The sequence below is a fragment of the Mobula birostris genome, chromosome 5, assembly GCF_030028105.1.
Source record: "Mobula birostris isolate sMobBir1 chromosome 5, sMobBir1.hap1, whole genome shotgun sequence".
Classification (NCBI taxonomy): domain Eukaryota; kingdom Metazoa; phylum Chordata; class Chondrichthyes; order Myliobatiformes; family Myliobatidae; genus Mobula; species Mobula birostris.
In genome coordinates, this window is record NC_092374.1 from 54,183,519 (window position 1) to 54,206,181 (window position 22,663).

The 22,663-nt window shown below is 39.3% G+C and overlaps 1 protein-coding gene across 9 annotated transcripts in view; it reads right to left on the bottom strand.

Moving 5' to 3' along the window:
* Window positions 1–22,663, bottom strand: part of LOC140197688 (multiple PDZ domain protein) — a 224,302-nt gene that overhangs the window by 56,565 nt on the left and 145,074 nt on the right. For all 9 annotated transcript variants that reach the window (XM_072258019.1, XM_072258016.1, XM_072258015.1 and 6 more), the window contains 3 exons: window positions 22,545–22,637; window positions 21,363–21,437; window positions 4,204–4,384 (listed from right to left, as the gene is read on the bottom strand). In XM_072258019.1, coding sequence (XP_072114120.1) covers window positions 4,204–4,384; window positions 21,363–21,437; window positions 22,545–22,637 — 349 coding nt within the window. The remainder of the gene's footprint in view (window positions 1–4,203; window positions 4,385–21,362; window positions 21,438–22,544; window positions 22,638–22,663) is intronic.

Genomic DNA, 22,663 nt, shown 5'->3' on the forward strand with positions numbered 1-22,663 from the left:
CCTTCATCGTATGGTAGTAGGTTTATTCTTTTTAAAAAAAAACACCTGAGGAAAAAGCTGATACTGAAAGCACAGAACATTAATTAAAGGGCGGTGTCCGCATCAGATGGGTAGTTATCCTCCAAAAGCTTTGAGCGGCGGTTATGGAATGGAAGACGCGACAAGATCCATCAGGAAGAGAAATTCTGAGACGTGCAGGATACAATAATGCCAGTTTGAAATTTTTTTGATAACATTCCGACATCAGAGGTTTAAAAGTCAGTCGCTCCTTCATCACTTCGGGACTGTAATCTTGAACTATCCTGAAGGAATGCTGGCAATACTTGATCATCCCTTGTCGACGAGCAGTCTGGAGAAGCTGTTCTTTAACATTAACATAATGGAAACGAAGAATAATTGGTCTCGGTTTGGATACAGCCGATGTCAACTTTGACCGCGGTATACGGCTGGCGCAGTTGAGCAATGGAGGCTCGTTGGGAAAAACTGAACTGAACGTATCCTTTAAAAGTTGAGCAAAGATTATTGAAGGGTCTCCATCCTCAACATCCTCGGGTAGACCAATTATACGTAAGTTTTGACTTCTCGATCGATTTTCAAGATCGATGACTTGGGATTTAAAATGTTGCAGTTGTTTAATAGTCGAAGCCAAATTCTGCTCTAAGTTCTCGACTTTTGAATCCGTCTTCTGAGATTTAATATCCAGTTCAGAGATTTTACTTCGATGTTCTTGGACTTCACAATCCAAGGATTTCAGAGATTCCATGATTGATTTTAAATCTTCATTAAGGCTTTAACATTGTTGTTCAAATTTATCAGATAAACTTTCAGATAAATTTTGCCGTTGTTCCTCGAACTTTTCCTCTTAAAAACTTCATCATAACCTCATAAGACAGCTCCGTTTGTTTAGAGTCACCTTTCTCTTTTCCTCTGTTCCCGTCAGAATCTTTCCCATCTTTGGCTTTGGATCTTGTACTCATTTCTTTAAATTCCAGAGTTGCAATTTAAGAAAAAAATCAGTAAGATAGAATAAATCTTCTGGTGTGGATAAAATTGATTAGATCAAGGAGACCATAGGTTAAAAAAGATAACGGGAATGGAGCGAAGCCAGAAGCGACTTCACTCCATGAGTGCTCCCTGCTGAATCTCTTGAGTTTTCAAATGCCATCCTTTAACACTGTTGTGGCATCATCAAATACCTTTAATTTGCTTTTAGTTGACTCTATTGCATGGGATGTGGCAAGCAAATGGTGGATGGATCTCCAATCAAGTTACAGTAGTCTCAACCATTCACAGCCCTACAATGCTAGCAATGTTTTTACCACATACAAGCCCAATGTGGCTTTTTGGCTGTTGTACTTCACTGTGATGAATGTCATTCCCAAAGGAATTATCTATTCTCCTGTGTAAGTTCTTAGTTGGATATTTACAGGCTTCAGTTCAGTATCTTTGAAATGCATTTCAAAAATCATTTTGCAGAATGACTGAAACAGCTGAGTTAGTTTTCAATTTTATTTTAGTTAATTTGCCGTTCACTTCTAGTGTAGACGATATTTCTGTTCTCTTTTTAGTTTTCACATAGTAAATGTCAAGGCCAACCAGTCCAGTGTCACTCTCATCATTATCAGACTATTTTTATTAACAGCATGTACATTAGTGCTCTTATTGAAACTGCAACATGTCTTTTTTTTCCTCTCTTCCTATGCAGTCCATTTATTTTTTTCTGTCTGAAATGCTCTTTGTGTGTATCCTACTTTGTTGCATTTTCTGCAAGTTTTGCCTTTAAACCTGCATTGGTCTAGTGAATCCTGATGATGGGTCTCAGCCCGAAATGTCAAATATTTACTCTTTTCCATAGATGCTGTATGTCCTGCTGGGTTTCTCCACCAGCATTTTGTGTGTTGCCTTGGTCTGGTGTATGCAAGCCTCTGCCACAAAGGGAACACAATTTGTTCAGCTAGGCAGGTTTCCATATAGGCATCGCAATTTTGTTCATGCACGCTTTCATTCCTGACTGCAACTCAATTGCGTCTCTGACTAACGTTTCTGACAAGCGATTCCAACTGCTCTTTTAAACGTGATTTGTGCTTTGGTTAGGAGTCATTTTTTGAATGCCTTTGATTCCACAAACTGAATGATCTCTCAGTGCATCATTAACCCCATCACTGAACTGATAAGGCTCAGACAATTTCTTCAGTTCAGCCATGTAAGTTGAAATGGACTTTCCTTTCTTTTGATTCAGGTTATGAAACCTCAGGCATTCTGCAATCAACAATGATTTTGGTTCTGAACGTTCCTAAACGTTCACAATATCAGCAAAGCTCACTTCGGCTGGTTTGGCTAGAGCAGTTAAACTTCTAAATAAACTATATGTTTTTTTTTACCTATTGCACTCAGTAACACTAGTACTCATTTCTCATTGGCTATTTCATTTTGCTTCAACATATTACTCAATTCGTTCAGTACACATAATTCAGTTATCCCTTGTGCAACTGAATGTGTCTATCTTTCCAATGCAGCCAGCTATTTCTGATTTTTTTAATTTATGATTATTATCACCCAATATGTAATGTTTACGAATGTGTGATTTTTATCCATTTTCTGTCTTTTTGTTTTAAAACTCGATTGTCCATAAGATCATAAGACTTAGGAGCAGAATAAGGCCATTCAGCCCATTGAGTCTGTTCTGCTCTTCCATTGTGGCTGATCCCTGATCCCAGATCCCAATCAAACCCATACACCTGCCTTCTCGCCATATCCTTTGATGCTCTGACTGAACAGGAAAAGATCAACTTCTGTTTCAAATATACCCATGGACTAGGCCTACACCACACAAATCACTACTGTCTAGCAAAAAAAAAATCCTCTCAGTTCTTATAGGTCACCCCTCAATTCTGAGGCTGTGCCCTCTAGTTCTGGATACCCCCACCAGAGGAAACTTCCTCTCCACATTCACCTTATCTAGTCCTTTCAACATTCGGTAGGTTTCAATGAGATCACCACACATTCTTCTAAATTCCAGTGAGTACAGGCCCAAAGCTGCCAAAAGCTCTTGTTAACCCTTTCATTCCCAGAATCATCCTCGTGAACATTTCCTGGACTCTCTCCAATGACAACATGTTCTTTCTGCGATACGGGGCCCAAACCTGTTGAGAATACTCCAAGTGTGGCCTGGCTCAGCTTCATCTCCTTTGTCCCCTTACAAAGAAACATGCTGTTTGTGCTGTTTTTAAAACTCAAACTTCTCTCTCCCTTTTCTGAAGAAAAATATGCTGTGCTTTTTTTGAACTCAAACACCTCACTGTACTTCTACAGGTAGGTAGTCATCTCAGGTTTATTTTTAAACTTACTAGTTGCCACTGTTATGTTCTGTATTTCCAAACTAATCAGGAAAAAAAAGGGAGCTGGAGATAAAGTGTCTACTTAATTTGTTACTTACTTTGGTGAGGCGCTCACTCACATGATGTGGTGGTGTAATGACATATGCCATTCACGTAGTTTTACAGATAATCCATAATTAATTATTTAAGCAAAGAATGCTTATCCAATTAAGATATTTACAATATTATTCAATAAGAGAAATATTAAATACACCCCCCTCCAAGAAGACTACATCCTTGTCATAGGGTTTGGAGGTTTGTGTGCCTCAATGACCTGGAGAACTATGTTGGTTGGAGTCAGGGCTTTATGCTTTGGCTCTTGGTTGGTAAGGTCACTCATGTCAAACAGGTAAATGGGGAGAGGCCAGACTAAGACGGGTCCTCCAGGTTTGGGGGTTCAGCTCAAGGCTAACAACCCTAACTGGTAAAACAAAACTGTTATGGAAAATCTGAGTGCAACGATATTCCTGAGCCTTCATCCAGAACTTGCATGACTGACAGTAGTGAAAACCAAGCTACTGACACACAGAGATGAAGCACCTTTTTTACTGCCCTAAAAGCCAGCAGTGTAACAGGCAGTAGAGAGTAGAGGTTAAATACACACCACAGCTGATCCAGGGCTTATCACAGAGAGAGATTTGAAAGAGCATCCAGAAACAGAAATGATACTGAGGCAAAATTAGAATGGGAATTCTAGTTTTTAAATATACTGTAGATAGCTGAAGGCAGATGAATGAGGGAAGGAGATCAAGAACGCCCAAGAGGTCAGATGACAATTAGAGCATTAATATATCATATTTGGACATTAGTCATATTTGTTACTTACCTTTATTGCTGGAATCGAGATCAGGCGAGGCAGCAATACCATGCATGGAAGAAGGCTGAATGCTTTTGAAATCTACTGAAGAAGTGATGGCAGGCAGCGTCTCAGATTGTTCTGAATTCACATCATCCGAACTGATGGTTAGTTTAACAGTGTTCTTTGATTGCTTTAGCAAGCTTATAACCTTGAAAAATTCCAGAAATGTATCAATAAGTAAAATGTAACTAAATTACTAAATCTACAACTTACTCTTAATGCCTTTGTAAGAAATGATTTGCATTCAAAATACCAGGTGACTGCGAGATTATGTTGTTTGTGATTGTGTCACTTAGTCAATGCCTAGTTGTAACTTCGATGGACACAGCTTGGCAATAATCAATGAGGCCTCCAAAGTTCCTAACAAGTTTGGTGCACTGTCACCTTGGATTGTACTAATCATCCACTATCATTGCGTAGAGTAGATCATGTGAATGATTCTTTCATGTGCTAATGAAGTTAACATGAAGCCACTTAAAGGCTTGTTATTTTTCAACTTGTTTTACTCATCCTATTTTATAACTGAAATATTTTCATAATTTGACATTTCCACGTTTCAACTTAAATATAAAAGGACAATCCTTCTCAGATATAGAAAAAAATATTCCAACACACAGTGTACCATGATAGAACTAGTATGTTAGTGTTAAAAATGCTTTCATTCCAAAGCAATTGACACATTCATATTAAGATGACTCTGCAAAAGAACATGGAAGAACAAGCAGTCTGAGAACACGTCTAAAATGGAAGACAACAGCAACATTAAAAACAAAATATTCAGAACCAAGGTTAATTTACACTCCACTCAAACATCTTGACACAACTATTTAACGTGCCATAGGCTCAAGATTGAGCATGAACATTACTTTCTTCCTTATAATTATTGTAAGTCCCATCAGAATAATAACAGAGTGAATGACTCCAATAGAAACAACACTAGTTATAAAATACACAAGAGGCTGCTGTCAATTATTGACATAAATATGTTATCTTATTTGGCATGAGTTTTAATATGTGAATTTCCTGGCACTGTATTTCTTCTTTCTCTCTGGCTCAACTATCTGACCATCTGCTTCTACACCAGTTCTGTGGGTTCTGAGGTGGCAAATGAGCTCAATATTGAATCAACAGTCTCTGACACAGTTGATGCAGGAGACATGCTCTCTCATGTTCTCAGTGGCATGTTGAATGCTCCTTCTTCACTCTGAATGATCACCGGCCAGAGATTTGCACAAGTAGAGGATAAATCATGTAAGTTCAATAGGCAGTGCAGACAGAGGGGTTATGGAAGGGCTGGCAAGATGGACGGTATTCACTTTAGTGTATGGAGCCTCACAGGTAAGTCAGATGTCTTAAAACGTGAATCAGCATTTGGAATTATGATACTATTGCAACCATAGCAACATAATTGAGCAAAGTGCAGTACTGGCTGCTTAATGTTCTGGAGTATAAAAGTTTCAAAAATAGTAGAGTGGGATGCAAGTTGGAAGGGGTAATGCTGGATCACTGAAAGGGAACATTATCAGCAGAATTTAGACAGGATATGTGGGAATGATTGTCCATTGAGGCCAGACGGGTCAAACTTTGGGATAATACAGCAATCACTTTGCTGAGTATACTACAAGTCTCCCAATAGACTGCAGGAATTAGATGAACAAATATTAAGCAAATTGCAGAAAGGTGCGAGAGTGATATGGTTAGAGCAGTGGAAATTTTAACTTTTCCAATTTTGACTGGGATTGCCTTTGTGCAAGGGGCTTTGTTACGTGCATCCAAGAGTTTTTCAGAGAGCACATTTATTGCTTGGCACAAAAACTTGTACCTGATCAACAAGTTTGCAGATGAAACAAAATTTGATGTTAGCACAGAAGATTGTTGAAGGCTATAGCAGAATACAGATCAGATCGAAAGTTGGACACAGCATTGGTAGATGACACTTAATCCTGACTAGTGTGAGGTAATGCATTCTGGGAAGGTAAATGGGCTGAGAACACATAGCGTAAAAGAAATGTTGATGAACGGACAGACTTTCTGTTTTCAAGCCTGTAGTTCCCTGAAGTGGCAACACTGGTGTATAGGATGGAAAAACAGACATATGGCATGCTTGCCTTCATCAATTGGGGGATAAAATACAAAATTTCGGACAGTATGTTGCAAATTTACAAACCACAGATTAGACTGCAGATAGGTATTACATGCAGTTTTGGTTGCCATTCTATAAGAAGGATAAGACTGCATGGAGAAAGTGCATAGAAGATTCACAAGCATTTCCGGAGCAAGGTAGGCTAAGCGATGACAAGACAGAAATACTTTAAATTGTGGGGTATTGATAGGGAGATTGCACTCAAGTCTTTTTCCCAGAACTAGGGAATCAAGAACTAAAGGCAATAGGGTTAAGGAGAGAGGAGAAAGATCATGAGAACTTGAGGGGTGTTGGCCAGAAGGAACTACAGTCTACAAATTTTTGAATTCAAATGAATCAAGGACAACGGGAGCAGACCAGCCAATTGTCTTTGTTTTCCCATTTTGTGGACTCTTAACTGATTCTTGCTCTGGGATAATCCAACAGAGCAACTGAGTGTGGACAAAAGCAGCTTTGGGTAATGACATGCTAAACCTGAGACCATTCTCTGATGAGCAACTACTATGTAAAGTACAGACCTACCGAAGGAGCAATCTGTAATCTTGTTAGACTCAGTGTCACCAGCAACTTTGATGTGTGTTGCTTGAATTTCCAGCATTTGCAGAATTCCTCGTGTCTGGGTTGCTAGTTTAACTGGTTTGGAAGACACAAATACAAGGCTGGGAGGCAGAACCACAAATCAACGCTGGTTGTAGACCTGGACTAGAACCAGTAAGAAGGTGACCCAGGTAAGGCAAGTGACCTTGAACCGGTGCATCTCCATCCCATTGGCTCAACTGATAAGAAACACTATAAGAGTCAGGAGTTCCAGATACATAATGGTGATAACTCTCCAGCAATCAGAGACCAACCATCAAAGATAAGGAGGACTCTAGAGACACATGGAGATCGGAGCCATGAAGAATGCCTGGCCAGTGTAGACGCTGTACCCGGGTAATACCTTTTCTCTTCATTGATGGTTCATGGAAGGTCAGGGATTCTAGTGGGTTCCACACAGGTAGTTACTTTGTGAACCCACGTGCCTTTTAGTTGAGACAATAAAGGTTACTTGTCTGTAAATACAGATTCTCTGTGCCTCTCTCATCATTATTACAAGGGGTGATACTTGTAACAATGGGCAACTTTTTTCTTACACAAAGGGTGAAATCTATGTGGAATGAACTGACAGATGGCCAAGGCAGGCACAGTAACTTACAAAAATTTCAGTTGGGCAAGCATATAGATTGGAAAGATTTAGAAGATTACAGGGCAAACATTCGCTTGGATGGGGCACATTGGTTGGCACGGACCACTTGGGTTGAAAGGCATATTTCCATGATATATAATTCTATGAGTCTAAAGATTCTAAGAGGCATAGGTAGGGTGGCTAGTCACAATCTGCTTCCCAGAAAGAGGATATTGAAAACAAGACGGCAAAGGTTTAAGGTAAGAGGAAGTTGTTCTAAAAGGATTTGAGGGGAGCATTTATTTAAAACATTATGATGTTAATAAGGAGGTGATGTTATTTGTTTAAGAGGTCTTAAGACAGGCACTAAAACAGAAAAGGCTAGAAGATGGTCCTAATATAGGGACATGTGATTCATGTAGTTGGCCAAAATGTTGGCATAGATGTGCTGGCACAAAGGACCCATTTCTATACTGTACATCTCTAAGTTGGTGAGAATGGTATTTTTTTTCTTCAAGGAGACCTTGAAAATAGCCTTAAATCATTTCCTCTGCCCTCCTCCCTATGATAGAGCTTGCAGTAAAATCCAGTAAAATGAGCAATGTGCAGCTGAAAGCAACTAGACTGTTTTTGCTGGTAGGGTTAGCTTTAGAGAGAATCCTGATGTTGGTTCAGTTATTCTGCCAATCAATTTGGAGAATTCTGCAGAATCTGTAGCAATTCTCTGGTGTTTTGAATGTAGGAGTCCATTTCTCCAAAGCTAATCAGAAGCTGGGGAGTAACTGCTGCCCAGTGGATTATGAGCTTTCTGAGTTTGAAATCTTAACCCTTGAACATTCTTGCCCTCAAGTGGCTTTGGAGGTAACACTGAGAGATGGCTCCTGAGATAATGGGAAATGGTGCATATTTTCCAGGGTTTCGCTGAAAATTTTTATGGTTGGAAACATCATTGATCAATGGGATAAGTTAGGTGGAAGACCTTTCTTATGTGGATATTTAGCATAATAGCCATTCTCTTGCACACTCCAGTGAATGAGGCAATGGCTTCCAAGTGTGCATGTATGGAATCATGTCCGAGTACTACAACCCAAAGATCAATATTGAGTGACCTTTGACCTTAATTCTGGAGTGGAGACTGAAAGGCTTCTTTCCATATTTCAGAGCACTGGAATATAGAAGAAAGCTGATCACAGAACTGGAAAAGAACAATCAGCACATTCATAAAAGAGGAGATGGGTATGTACGGTAACAAAATGGCTTAGAGGCCTACAAGACCTGGTGCATAAAGGCTGTGTTTGCCAACAAAATGCAACTAAAAAAAAACACAAGGGTGGGGGGCAGAGGAAATACTAAGGTAAGATAGTCAATAATTTGAAAAATGATACCAAAAGTTTTTTCAGATATATAATGTGTTAAACAAAAGCTGAGAGTAGATATTGGGACCACTGGAAATGATGCTGGAGAGGTAGTACAGGGATACAATGAAATAGCGGACAAACTGAATAAATAATTTGCACCAGTCTTCACTGTGGAAGACACTAGTATTATGCTGAAAGCTCGACAGTATCAAGGGACAGAAGTGAGTGCAGTTACTATTATTAGGGAAACCGACAGGTCTGAAGGGTAAATATGTCACCTGGACCTGATGGACTATAACTCAGGGTTCTAAAAGTGGTAGCTGAAGAGACTGTGGAGGCATTAGTAATGATATTTCAAGAATCATGAGATTCTGGCATGGTTCTGGAGGACTGGAAATTTGCAAATGTTACTCCACTCTTCAAGAAGGGAGGGAAGCAGAGAAAAAAGGAAATTATAGGCCAGTAAACCTGACCTCAGTAGTTGGGAAGATATAGGGATTGATAGTTAAGGATGTGATTTCAGGGTACTTGGAGGCACATGACAAAATAGGCCAAAGTCAGCATGGTTTCCTTAAGGGAAAATCTTGCCTGACAAATCTATTGGAATTCTTTGAAGAGATAAAAAAAGGTTCATTAATTAACAAAGTATACAAATCTGAAAGTCTTCTCCAGATTACCATGAAGCCAAGGAAGAAATGGAAAGCAGTACGATCATCAACATCCAAATCCCTCCTCCCCACACAAAAATGAACAAAATCAAAACAGGCACTTTGAACCCCCGCCCCCACATGAAAAAAAAGAGGCAGATTGGGCAAAAGCTACAGAATACGAGAAACTCTCAAGACTGATGAAGCCCCCTGGTAAGCCTCAGGCTCGCTCAGCTCGCTTCCGTCTAGGGGGAGCAGCCTTCGGCCCCTCCAAACTCTGTAATCAAGTTTGTGTAGATGCCGTGTGATGTACCCCACCACACCAAATAACAGACCAGTACACCATATGCGATTCAATGATTACACTTTATAGATCTTACTGAAACTATGTAATTAATAGAGACAAAATATAAAAGGAAAGTAAAAGGCACCAAACTTATCAAAGTTCAACCACTTCGTGCACAACCACTGGTGCTCAATTAACAGAATCTTCTTTCCACCATTCAATCCCCTCCGACCTTCTCGACCCGCCGCCTGGGACCAACCACGGTGTTCGACCAGAGCGCATCCAGCACATCCTTCCTCTTCGGTTCTCCTCCCGAAAAACCCTGGGCCTCGGACTCCCGCTCGGGGTCCGTTCCGTCACCCAGTTTACAGCATCGCGTCTCCTCTCTCTGTCCCCATCCACTTTCTCCCCAAAGCCCGCGAAAACAAGAGCTTACAGACACGGAAAGAATAAAATCTAACCCAATTGGTTAGCAAATGAATACAATTCCCGTTATCAGTAATTATAACCCAAAACAAGCTGCTAGAGAGAGAACCACTGTCTCAGCAGTTAACATCATAGAGAAGCCATTTTATTTTAACACAACAAAGAAGCCATTTTATTCACCTTAGCAGTAACATAAAAGAAGAATCCCCTTACACTGATAAAAATCTATAATCTAAATCCATATCCAAAATGCAGAAAACCTGGATAACATTCTCCAGGACCAGTGACAATACTTTCCTTTTCAATAGCAGAGCGATTCCATCAGTGATCAAAAAGCAGTCTTCCCCTCTCCGCAGCAGAGCAATCCCAACAGCAATCAAAAGACAGAGTGATTCTACCAGTGATCAGAAGGTAGGCAGCTGGTGCGTACCTTCCACATTTGTCTCAATGTTTCAACCTCCCTCATTGCTTTAATTGGCAAACAATGGAAGCTCTGATCAGCGAAATGGAGTCAAACATCGGCTTGCACCCTGCAGCCTTCTCACCATGCGGTTCTCGGATGCTGCCTCTGCCCCTCAAATTCTTCTCGGAGACTGCAGAGTGTTGAAACACCCAAACAATCTCCAAACTGCAAATCATAGGCTCCAACAAACAGGATAGACAAAGGAAAATTGGTGGATGTTGTGTGCTTGGGTTTTCAGAATAACTTTGACAAAGTGCTGTACACGAGGCTGCTAAACAAGAGCCCAGTGTATTACAGGAAATATACTTGCATTGACTGGTTGGCAGGAGTCAAAGAATGGGCATAAAGGTTTCCTTTTCTGATTGCCTGCCAGTAACCAGTGGTGTTCCACAGGGGTCTGTGTTGGAACTAATTTTTTTTTTGTTGCATTTAACGATTTGGCTGACGATATCGTTGGCTTTGTGGCCAAGTTAGCAGACGATATGAAGGTAGGTAGAGGGACAATTTAGCGTTGAGGAACAGAGAGGTTGCAGAAGAAATTACTTAGATCATGAGAATGGGCAAAGTGGTGGCAGATGGAATAGAGTGCCGGGAAACGTACAGTCATACAGTTTCATAGAAGGAATAAAAGCTTAAACTATTTTCTAAACTGGGAGAAAACTCAAAAATCCAAGGTGCAGAGAGATTCCGGAGTCCTTGTGCAGGATTCCCCAAAGGTTAATTTGCAGGTTGATTCGTTGACGAGGAAGGCAAATGCAATGATTTTAAGAGGACGAGAACATAAAAGCATGGATGTAATGCTGAGACTGTATAAGGCTCTGGTAAGGCCTCACTTGGAGTATAGTGACCAGTTTTGGGCTCCTTATTTAAGGAAGGATGTGCTGACATTGGAGGGTTTACAGGACGTTCAGGAATGAAAGGGTTATCATACGAGCAATGAATGAAGGCTCTGTCTATACTCACCAGAATTTGGAAACAGGAGGGGGAATCTCACTGAAACCTATCAAATGTTGAAAGGCCTAGATAGAGTGGTTGTGAAGAAGATATTTCCTTTGGTGGGGGAGTCTCCGACCAATGGGCACAGCCTCAGAATGGAGGGATGTTATTTAGAACAAAGACAAGGAGGAATTTCTTTATAGTCAGGGGGTGGTGAATCTCTGGGATTCATTGCCACAGGTCACTGGGTATATTTAAGGCAGAGGTTGATAAGTTCCTGATTAGTCAAGGCATGAAAGGTTAGGGGGAGAAGGCAGGAGAACGGAGTTGAGAGGGAAATGGATCACCCATGATGAAATGACAGAGCGGACTCGATGGGCCAAATGGCCCAGTTCTGCTTATGGTCTAATGGTCTAATAAATAGATACTGGTTCCTATCATTTCAGGTTTGAAGGTGAGTATATTGTCAAAGGTCTTCAGTATTTGCTTGTTCAGCAGTGAAGATGGACACCAGTAGCTGAATTTCCCATCCAGTGTGTGGGCTGGCTTTTCTCCTTCAGTGGTCTAGGACTCTGTGACAACTTTTAGTGCATGTGGATAGCTGAGAGGCACAAGTACTCTGACTGAGTGAGGCTCCACAAATGAATCAAGAGTCTAACTTATACTGCTAGATGTGGAAAGAAAAAGCTCCTAGTGTCTGAATCTGTGACCTGAAGAAAATAGTACTGAAGGAAGCAATTAATATAGATTCTCATCTGCTCAGTGAGGAAAGTTCAGAGAAAGAGACTCAGAAGGAATTGAGGAGAATGAAAACGTTGAGTTTAATAGGTTTACTTACAGGATGCAACAGATGCTTAGGAGGTGAGGCACTGAGATGAAAGGTAAAGTGTGTTTAAAAATATTTAAACAATGTTCAAGGTAGTGCCACAACCTTTTTAGTACACACATAGTATCTTAATTTGGTTGGGCAACCTTAGGAAAAAGAGACTGATATTCTAATCAGCTCCTGCCAATAAATTTCAGAACTCAATTCTCTTGTCTACACAGCTCCAACTTTACTTTGCTGTTCGCTTTCATTCTTTGAGATAAGACTTGGACAATTAGTAACAGATTATTTTGCTCTGCTGAACAAACAACTAGAAGAAATTTCTTTTCCACGAACATGCTGGTGGAAGTGGACAATTTTGAAATGATCAAATTAGAAGGAACAAAAGAAAAAGAGACATTATTTTTTCAGGGCTTTATTGCATAGTATGAAAGCACCAAACCATTGGTTAAATGCCACATTCAGCACCAAGCAATATTGCAGCTTAGATACACTGATACAGGTCCACAATCCCTTATCCGAAATCCTTGGGGCCAGTTGCATTTCAGAACTCAGAATTTTTCGGATTTCAGACCCACGCGCACCCCCCCCCCGATACCAAAAAACACGTATGCTCAAGTCCCTTATTTAACCTGTCTCAGTGCAGTGGACTTTAAGACCCAGCAGTACACCAAACCTATGCACATCCTCCCGTATACTTTAAATCGTCTCTAGATTACTTATAATACCTAATACAATGTAAATGCTATGTAAATAATTGTTATACTGTATTTAGGGAATAATGACAAGAAGAAATATTATTTCCAACCAAAACATTCAATAAAACATATACAGCTTCAAATGAACCGAATCAAACACATGGTAAATGACTTATTGGAATAAATGCAGAACGTCACTGTCACTATAAAACTTCAGTAACTTGTCTTTCTGTTTATTTAAGTCACATACAGTGGTAGTTCCGACACTATTTTCTTCAGTAAGACGCCGCACAGACATACCATGGTTAAGCTTCTGCAATAACTCCACTATCTGCGTTACTGATAGAGAAGATTCCTTCTCTTTTTTTCTGATTGTTACCCACAGAGGTATCTGCACCTCTGTTTGACATTTTCACAGTGAGATATTAAACACAAAGTCAACAGTGAACACAAAATATCAGCGAACAGCAAATGCATGTGTAATCAGTACGAGCGCTGAGCCACAACTGACGTCTGGCGGCCTCTGCTAGTGCTGCCACGTCACACCTGAGTGACGTCAGCTGTTGGCAAAAAAAAATTTCGGTTTTCGGAGCTTTTTTGGATTTCAGAATTTCAGATAAAGGAATGCGCACCTGTACCATTATGTAATTGATAAGACATTGCATTTTCAAATGTCACATATTAATCTCCTATTACATATATTATTTACATTTATAACTTAAATGATCTGTATACCATCTCAGTACCAGATGAACTTGTCTATGTTCAACGTAGAGAAAATAAAAAATAAACTGAAGATGGGTTTTAAATCAATTTAAGATGAACATTTCCAAATGGCCTGGAATGTGAACAACTTTCTCAACTTCCTTAAAATACAGGAGGCACTTCAGTCCATCAAAATAATGCCAGCTGCCAGAGCAATCCCATTCCTCACTAATTTTTACTGTAACCTAATCCTCTACATTCCCAATTTTCTCCTTATTCTACCATCCACCTATCAATTTGAATTAATTTACAGTAGCTAATTAACATGAATATTAATTAGTTTTTTTGTTTGAAATAATTTGCTTCGCTGATGATAGAAAGAAATATACAGCTTTAGAAAATTAAGTTTACGAGGACTTCCGGGTCATCAAGGGAATGGCGGCGTAAGGAAAAGGTCTCTCGACAAAAAAGAAGGTAAACTGCCCCAAAATCAAATTTAGACAAATACTTAATATTGCATAACTATATTAATAAAAGGGGCAAGGATGATGTCTAAGAACAAGATTAAAAAGTCCGCTCCGAAGGCTGATAAACATAAAGAGACGCAGCAAGGCGACGGGCCTAGCTCCCCCACGGCAAGCCAGGACGGAGATAAAGAGGGGGAATCGGTGACTCTGTCTTTGATTCTCGGAGAGATTCGCGAGTTCCGACAAGATAACAGCAAAGAGCTGGAAGATATTAAAGGAGAAATAGTAAAAACTAACTCGCGGATAGATGAAGCCGAAGCGAGGATTGTTGGAATTGAAGAGAAGCTACAAAACGCCGAGGAAGTGATAGCAGAAATGCTGAAGCTGCAAGACCAGCTCCAGTGGAAACTAATAGATCAAGAAGGCCGCTCAAGAAGGGAAAATGTGAGGATCTACGGAGTTCCCGAAGGAACCGAAGGTAAACCTGGATTGATGATTCCCTTCATAGAGAAGCTGCTTAGAGAGAACCTTGATATACCGGCCGCAAAAGACCTACAGATAGAAAGGGTTCACCGCGCGTTGGCACCACAGCCTCCGGCAGGCACCCAGCCCAGATCGATTCTGGTCAGATTTCTCAGTTACAGAACGAAGGAAGAGGTGCTTAAAAGGGCATGGCAAAATAAAGGTTTCATGTGGAACAATTGTAAAATCAGTTTAGACCACGATTACGCACCGGGGATCCTTGACAGGCGGAAGGAATATACGGAAACACGGAGAGTCCTGAAGGAAAACAACATCAGATTCCAGACCCTGTATCCAGCTCGGCTGAGAGTCTTTTATGACGAAGGGACAAAAACTTACGCTACGGTGGAGGAGGCAACGTCAGACCTGGCAGACCGGGGACTACCTATTAAAGTTATCACCCAACCGGAGTCGCTACTGGAGAGGATTCGGCAGAAGTCGTGGCAGTTAGTGGGGCGAGGACGCTCCACTCGAACCAGAGTGTCAAACTACAAGGAAAAGCTGCAAATATTCAGACGCGAATGTACAGAGAATACAGATTAATTAAGAGAAATGACTGAAAAGAGTAAATCGGACTTAAAGGTAAAATGAAAACTGGTAACTGAAAATAAACTAGGCGGAATAACTTGAATGATAGCAATATGGTCGAGACATAAATAGGAGAAAATTCTCTATGATTATTCAAACTGCTGAGGGCCCTCTAACACAGGGTGAAGTTAGAGGTTATCCCTCTGAACTGAGGCGGGTCGGTGCTCGGACCTCACTGTGGGAAGTCGGGAAAAATTTTCAAATGTTACACGTTCAAAAATGTCTAGGGTGTGGTTATATGTCTTGGTTTACTGTTGAGAAGGGATTGCTTACTGTTTGGTTAGAAAAGGAGAATGTTTTTTTTTCCTACAGAGAAAAATGCAAACTGAATTGGTAAAAATAATCTCCTATAATGTTAATGGGGTTTTGAATCCAATTAAAAGAAATAAGATTATGTCTAAATTGAAAAAAGAGAGGGCACAAATAGCTTTCCTCCAGGAAACATATATGAGCCAATCTGAACATGGAAAATTAAAAAGAATGGGCTTTAAGCATGTATTTTATTCATCATATAAATTGAGTCACAAAAGAGGGGTAGCTACTTTAATATCAAGTACTCTTAATTATGAACATATTTCAGAGATTAAAGACAAAGAAGGATGGTTTGTAAGAATCACAGGAAGAATAGAAGGTACAGAAATAACATTGCTGAATGTTTATGTTCCTCCAGGTTGTGAATGGTCATTTTATAGACACATTTTTGACCAAATGGTCAGTTCTCAAGGGGTAGTAATTTGTGGAGGGGATTTTAATATTAGATTAAATCCTATATTAGATTCTTCAAGAATAGTTACTCAGAATAAACCTCTGACTCGGAAAATGAATTCATTGATGGAAGAGTTGTGAATTATAGATGTCTGGAGGGAATTACACCCTACTAGTAAAGATTATACACATTACTCTTTCCCTCATTCAGCCTATTCAAGGATAGACTATTTCTTTATCTTTAATACAGATAGACTCAGGATAAAAAACTGTAATATTGCAACAATTGATCTGTCGGATCATAGCCCAGTCTCTATGTCTCTAATCCTGGAAAGGAAAATGAGGAAAACACTATGGAGGCTAAACTCACATATACTCAATAACCCGAAAGTAATGGAGAGATTAAGGGGAGAAATCAAAGAATATCTAGACCTTAATGACACGGGAGAAACATCAGTGATCTTATGGGATACATTGAAAGCTGTACTGAGAGGGAAAATTATTTCCATTACCACTCACATGAAAAAAATCAATGCACAAAACTTAGCAGACCTTCAAGGAAAATTAAAACAACTTCAAGTTGTAGATAGCAACAAAAGTAATTCAAATCGTAAACAGGAAATTAGGAAATTGCAAAGTGAAATTGACGATATTTATACGTTGGAAACTCAAAGAAATTTTCTTTACCTGAGACAAAAGAATTATGAAGTAGGAGGTAAATCAGCTAGATTATTAGCATATAAATTACGAAAACAACAAGCAGACAATACAATTCATAAAATAAAGAATCCAAAGACAAAGCTTGTGGAGAGTACAATAGGGAAAATTCAAGAGAGTTTTGAAACATATTATCAAGAGCTGTACTCCCAACCCTGGGCCCCCAAAGAGCCCTATATAGACAGTGTATTGAATTTTTTTAGATCTACCTAAACTTACAGATTTACAAAATGAAAGTTTATTAGAACCAGTAACTGTCAAAGAACTGAACGTGGCCATCCCTAGGTTAAAGGCTGGAAAGTTCCCGGGTTCTGATGGGTTTACCTCAGAGTGGTATAAGTCCCTGAAGACACAGTTAGCCCCATTACTACTTAACACCTTTAATTGGATCTTGCAGAGAGGAGAAACTCCACCTTCCTGGAGAGAAGCGATTATTTCAGTTATTCCTAAAGAGGGTAAAGATAAACTAGAATGTGGCAATTATCTGCCAATTAGCGTTCTTAATTTAGATTACAAACTATTTACATCTATATTAGCGCGCAGATTGGAAAAGCTTTTACCTGGCCTAATCCACTTAGACCAGACTGGATTTATTCAACAAAGACAACCACAGGACAACATAAGGAGAACTCTGCACATATTAGAACAGGTTAATAAGAACGAGACAGAGACAATGGTAGTAGGATTGGACGCTGAGAAAGCTTTTGATTCGGTTAGTTGGGCATTCCTATACAGAGTGTTAGGAAGATTCGGCTTTCAAGAAAAGTTTATTAAAGTAATTCAGACTCTATATGACAGCCCGAATTAAGATAAATGGGGACCTCTCTGACTCCTTCATTTTAGGGAGAGGCATTAGACAGGGATGCCCAATTTCTCCTCTCCTTTTTGCGCTATGTATTGAACCGCTTGCCCAACTAATAAGACAGAGCGAAATCGTAAAAGGTATCAAGGTGGCAGGGATTGAACAGAAAGTGGCATTATTCGTAGATGATGTTTTGGTCTATCTGAGTGAACCAGAAAAATCATTTATAGGATTGTTTACACTGTTGGATGACTTTGGGAAAATATCAGGTTATAAAATAAATGTAAAGAAAATGCAGGTTATGTCCCTATACACCATCCAAAAAATTGCAGGATACATACGATCTTAAGTGGGAAGCTAAATCACTAAAATATTTAGGAATAACCCTGCCGAAGGATCTTTCAACACTGTCACAGGTAAATTATGGGCCATTAATCTCAGAAATAAAAGCAGGTATGCATAGATGGAATCTTATCCCCTTTTTAAGTTTAAATTCAAGGATAAATACTATAAAAATGAATATTCTTCCTCGGTTATTGTATCTTTTCCGTACTTCACCGGTGGAGGTGGATGATAATCAATTCAGGGAATGGGACAAATGGATTTCCCGCTTCACTTGGCAAGGAAAGAAACCTAGAATTCGATATAACACCTTACAGTTAGGGAAGGAAGGAGGAGGTATGGTTCTTTCTTGCCTGAGAAATTATTTTTATGCCTCACAGATAATCCCTCTGTTATATTGGTGTAATAGGGAATATAAGGCTAGATGGAAGGAAATAGAATTTGGATTAGTTGACAGTTTTCCTCTACAGGCCTCAATAGCTGACAAAGGATTGATGGCCCAGTTGGAAAAATCTAAAAACAATTGGATAAATCTTACATTAAAAGTATGGCAGAAGGTGGTTAATTCATGTGGAATTAATAACATGTTAAAACTCTTTAGATGGTGTGCATATGATACCGAATTCCTTCCCAACAGAGGAGATAAAAGATTTGAGCTATAGATAAAGAAAGGTCTTACTACCTACCTCTCATTTATAGATAAAAGAGTATTACAAAGTTTCCAAATCCTGCAGGACAAACATGGCCTAGAACACAATGACTTTTTTAGGTACCTTCAAGCACGAAACTATGTTAACCAGAGTTGTAGATATACAGACCTATCAACAGTAGAATTAGAATTTTTCAAGATTCTGAATTCGGCTTGCAGTTCAATACCTAGTAGATCAGTTTCTCGATTATATAATGCACTCTCCCATGCTAAAAATGTAAATACACTGTATATTAAAGAGAAGTGGGAGAAAGAAGTGGGGTTGGTACTTTCAGAGGAGGCTTGGGGGAAAACTTGCAGCTTTCAATGGTCCTCGACTAATTCTTTGACTTGGAGAGAACATTGTTGGAAAAACATTATAAGGTACTTCAAAACCCCATATCAGGAAAAATATAAAGATATAAATGTGATGTGTTGGAGAAGGTGCGGTTCCAAGGAGGCAAATCATTTTCATATTTTCTGGGATTGCCCTAAATTAAGTCTATATTGGGAAGGTATTCATAGAACATTAGTTAAGGTACTTAGGTCCCAGATTCCTCTGAACTTTGAGGCGCTCTATTTGGGGCATGTATTGTTTCTTGAACAGAAGGAAGATATAAAGTTGCTGCAGGCCCTCTTAGCGGCAAGTAAGAAATCAATCACTAGAAAGTGGCTAAATCCAATACCACCTACATTAGAGGATTGGCACGAAATTATCTTGGAAATATTTAAAATGGAAAAGTTGACTTACTCCCTGAGAATTCAAAAAGAAAAATTTTACCAAATCTGGAATAAATGGATTGAATATATAACCCCAATGCGAGCAGACTTTAGATGACTCTCCTAATGATTTATACTGCTCTTCTCATCAACACAGTAATATTGCTAACGTAAGCACCCCTAGTCTAAATGTCTTTTTTTTTTGTTTTCTTTTGGAAAATAGAGAATTAACACAAGTAAAGGGAAAGATTTGGGAAAGGGATAAAAAAATGAAAAAATTAAGTAAATAAGTACATAGGGATTGGATAATTATGTCTGCGGGCATAACTCCAAAATTGGACATCACACAACAAGAAAGGAATCTGCAGATGGCAAGTGTCCCTCCTGGTTGTAGGAGTCATGCTTGGGTATTGCTGACGAAAACAGTGCATTTTTGTAAATGGTACACACTTCAGTCACGATGCACTAGTGGTGGAGGAAGAGAATATTTACTAAAAATTTAAAACCAAAATTGAGAGACTGAAAAAGTATTCATCCCCTTTATATTTACTATACTAACTTTCCTCTGGTGCAATACTAACTCACCCAATTTGTTAATATAGAAAATTGAAGGATCACCTGTTTTCAATGAATTCCTAAGAATACCCAACAGTTTGGTAGATTTCCAACAGACCAAACCAAAGTGAAGACAAAAGGGCATTCAAGGCAAGTCAGGGAAATGATAATAGAGAATAACAAATCGGCAGAAGGGTACAAGAACATCTTAAAGGCACCAAACATACTGTGGAGCTCAATGTTGTCTATTGTGAAAAAGTGCCAAAAAATGCAAAACCACAGCTACACTGCCTAGGTCAGGCTCAGGTGTTGAAGAATGGCACTTGTCAGAGAGACTACTGTGACATCAACAGTCACTTTGAATGAGCTGCAAAAGTGGTTGCAACGGTAAATGAAGTTCATGACTCCATAATCTCTAAGGCCTTGCACAAAAGTGGTATTTATGGAAGAGTGGCAAGGAAGAAGCCTTGCCTGAAAACAAAGCATACCCTTGCCCGTTAAGACTTTGCAAAGTGTCACTTAAAGGATAATGTAAAGATGTAGATGATGGAGTTGTGCTCGGATGACACTAAAGTGGAACTTTTTGGCTTCAGCTTTGTGGCATAAATCTAATACTGCACATCAGACAGTTAACACCATCCCTACTGTAAAGTATGGTGGAGGTAGCATCATGTTATGGGGATGCTTTTCAGCAATAGGGACTGGAAATCTGATCAGGATACATGGGAAGATGAATGCTGTAAAAAATACATTTGAGATCCTGATTAAATGTCTCTACCAGAAAGTTTAAACCGGGAGGAATTTCATTTTGCAGCCAGACAATGACCCAACGCACACTGCCAAATAACCATGGAGTGGTTTCAAATGAAGAAAATTGATGTCCTTGAATGGCGCAGTCAAAGTTCTGACCTTAACCTGCTCATCTTTGGCAAGACCTCAAGACTGTGTCAACGGCCACTCCCCAACTACCCTGGCAGAACTTCAGCAATTTTGCAAGGAGGAATGGGCAAATCTTGCTCCATCACAATATGCAAAGCTACTAGAGACACCTATTATTAGAGACAATTATTACTGGCTGCAATAACTGCTAGAGACCATTTAACTAAGTACTAAGCAAAGGGCAATGAACACTTTTGAACTGCTGACATTTCAGTTTTTCAAATTTGAATTTTTCATGCTTTACAATTCTCCGTTTTTTAGACTCTGTGAAAAAAGGAGAATGTGATTCACAAATAAAAATTTTCAGTGAAATTGATCAAAATCCCTGGTTACAATACTCATTTATGTGAACAAAGAGTTGGGGGCTTAATACTTCTACAAAGCACCGTAAATATACTATACAGCAGATAGAATTATTTAATAGATACCTTTTCTATTGGATGACCTGCAACAGGTTCATCATCCACAGCCAAGATTCGATCCCCAACCTTAACTCTTCCATCCTATAAAAACACAGATCTTTTTGTTACAAAGCAAAACAGATCTAGAAACTCATGCACAGTTAATCATTCTGTGTCCTCACATACTGCTGGGATTTCCTTCCTGCTTCTCTCTAGGAACGATGCACATCACAGGGAGGCAAGCGGGCATGTGGAAAACATTGTGTGCACAAAATCTACTACACCAATAAAAAACTTTGAATAATGATGTTGTCACCCTCTGATGCAAACACTTACTAGGGTGTTGAGGTCTATTCAGCATTTTCCAAGTCTTAATGGGGCTACTTCCAAGGTGCTCAAAAAATCCATCTTTTATGAGGGAAATCCTTGTTTAAGTTTTCTCAGTGACCACTCCTATCCACACACACCACTGTTCCATAGGTATTTCCCTGATCTTCCTCATTTTCCATCATCTAGTTAATCCACTGCCAACAGCAACATTTTTCTGTGGCTATGTTTCCCTACCATCATCATCTCAACACCTGGCCAAATGACTACTTCTTTGAGAGTTTCCTTTCAAGCAATGACAATACCCTGGTGTCAAATGCTGTCGTGTAAGGACTGTTCTACTGCTTACAACTCATCTGATAGGAGCCATCCACTAAACTCATTTTTCTCCATGCCCACAACCTCAGGTGCAACTTGGACTGTTTTTTAAAACAGTAAGTCTTATATATTTTACGTAAATCTCAATTCAGTTCATAGATATCTCTACCAGTCTGAAGAGTTTTTTTGTTTTTTTTAAAATGATGTGACTCAAGTTTACAAATGCAACATTGCTAAATCAGTGAATCAACTGATCATTAAATTGTTGTATTTTTAATTGGGTTAGAAGGCCTTGGATTTCCAGCACAAAATCTAGGGTGAAGTACTGTTAATTTATTAGAGTAGAAAATCCCATGGAACTATTTCAAAGGTGATCAGGGAGGTTGGAAAACATCAGCCCTCAATTAACATCACTAAAAGTATTTCTGAACTTTGCCTCCTATTAGTGAAACTTCAGTCTTCATCTCCTTTAGAACAATCTACTGGGTGTAATATACTTCCGGATGCTCTGATATAGTGAAGTGTCCTCTGAAATGTACTTGGTTGTTTTTTCTTCAAACTTACCTTTGACGCTGTTCCATTTTCTGTTAGGTTCTTGATAACCACTCCGTCATTGGTACTCTCTTCACTAATTGCAATGCCTAGTCCACTTTGATCCTATACAAATAAGGACACGTTTAGCT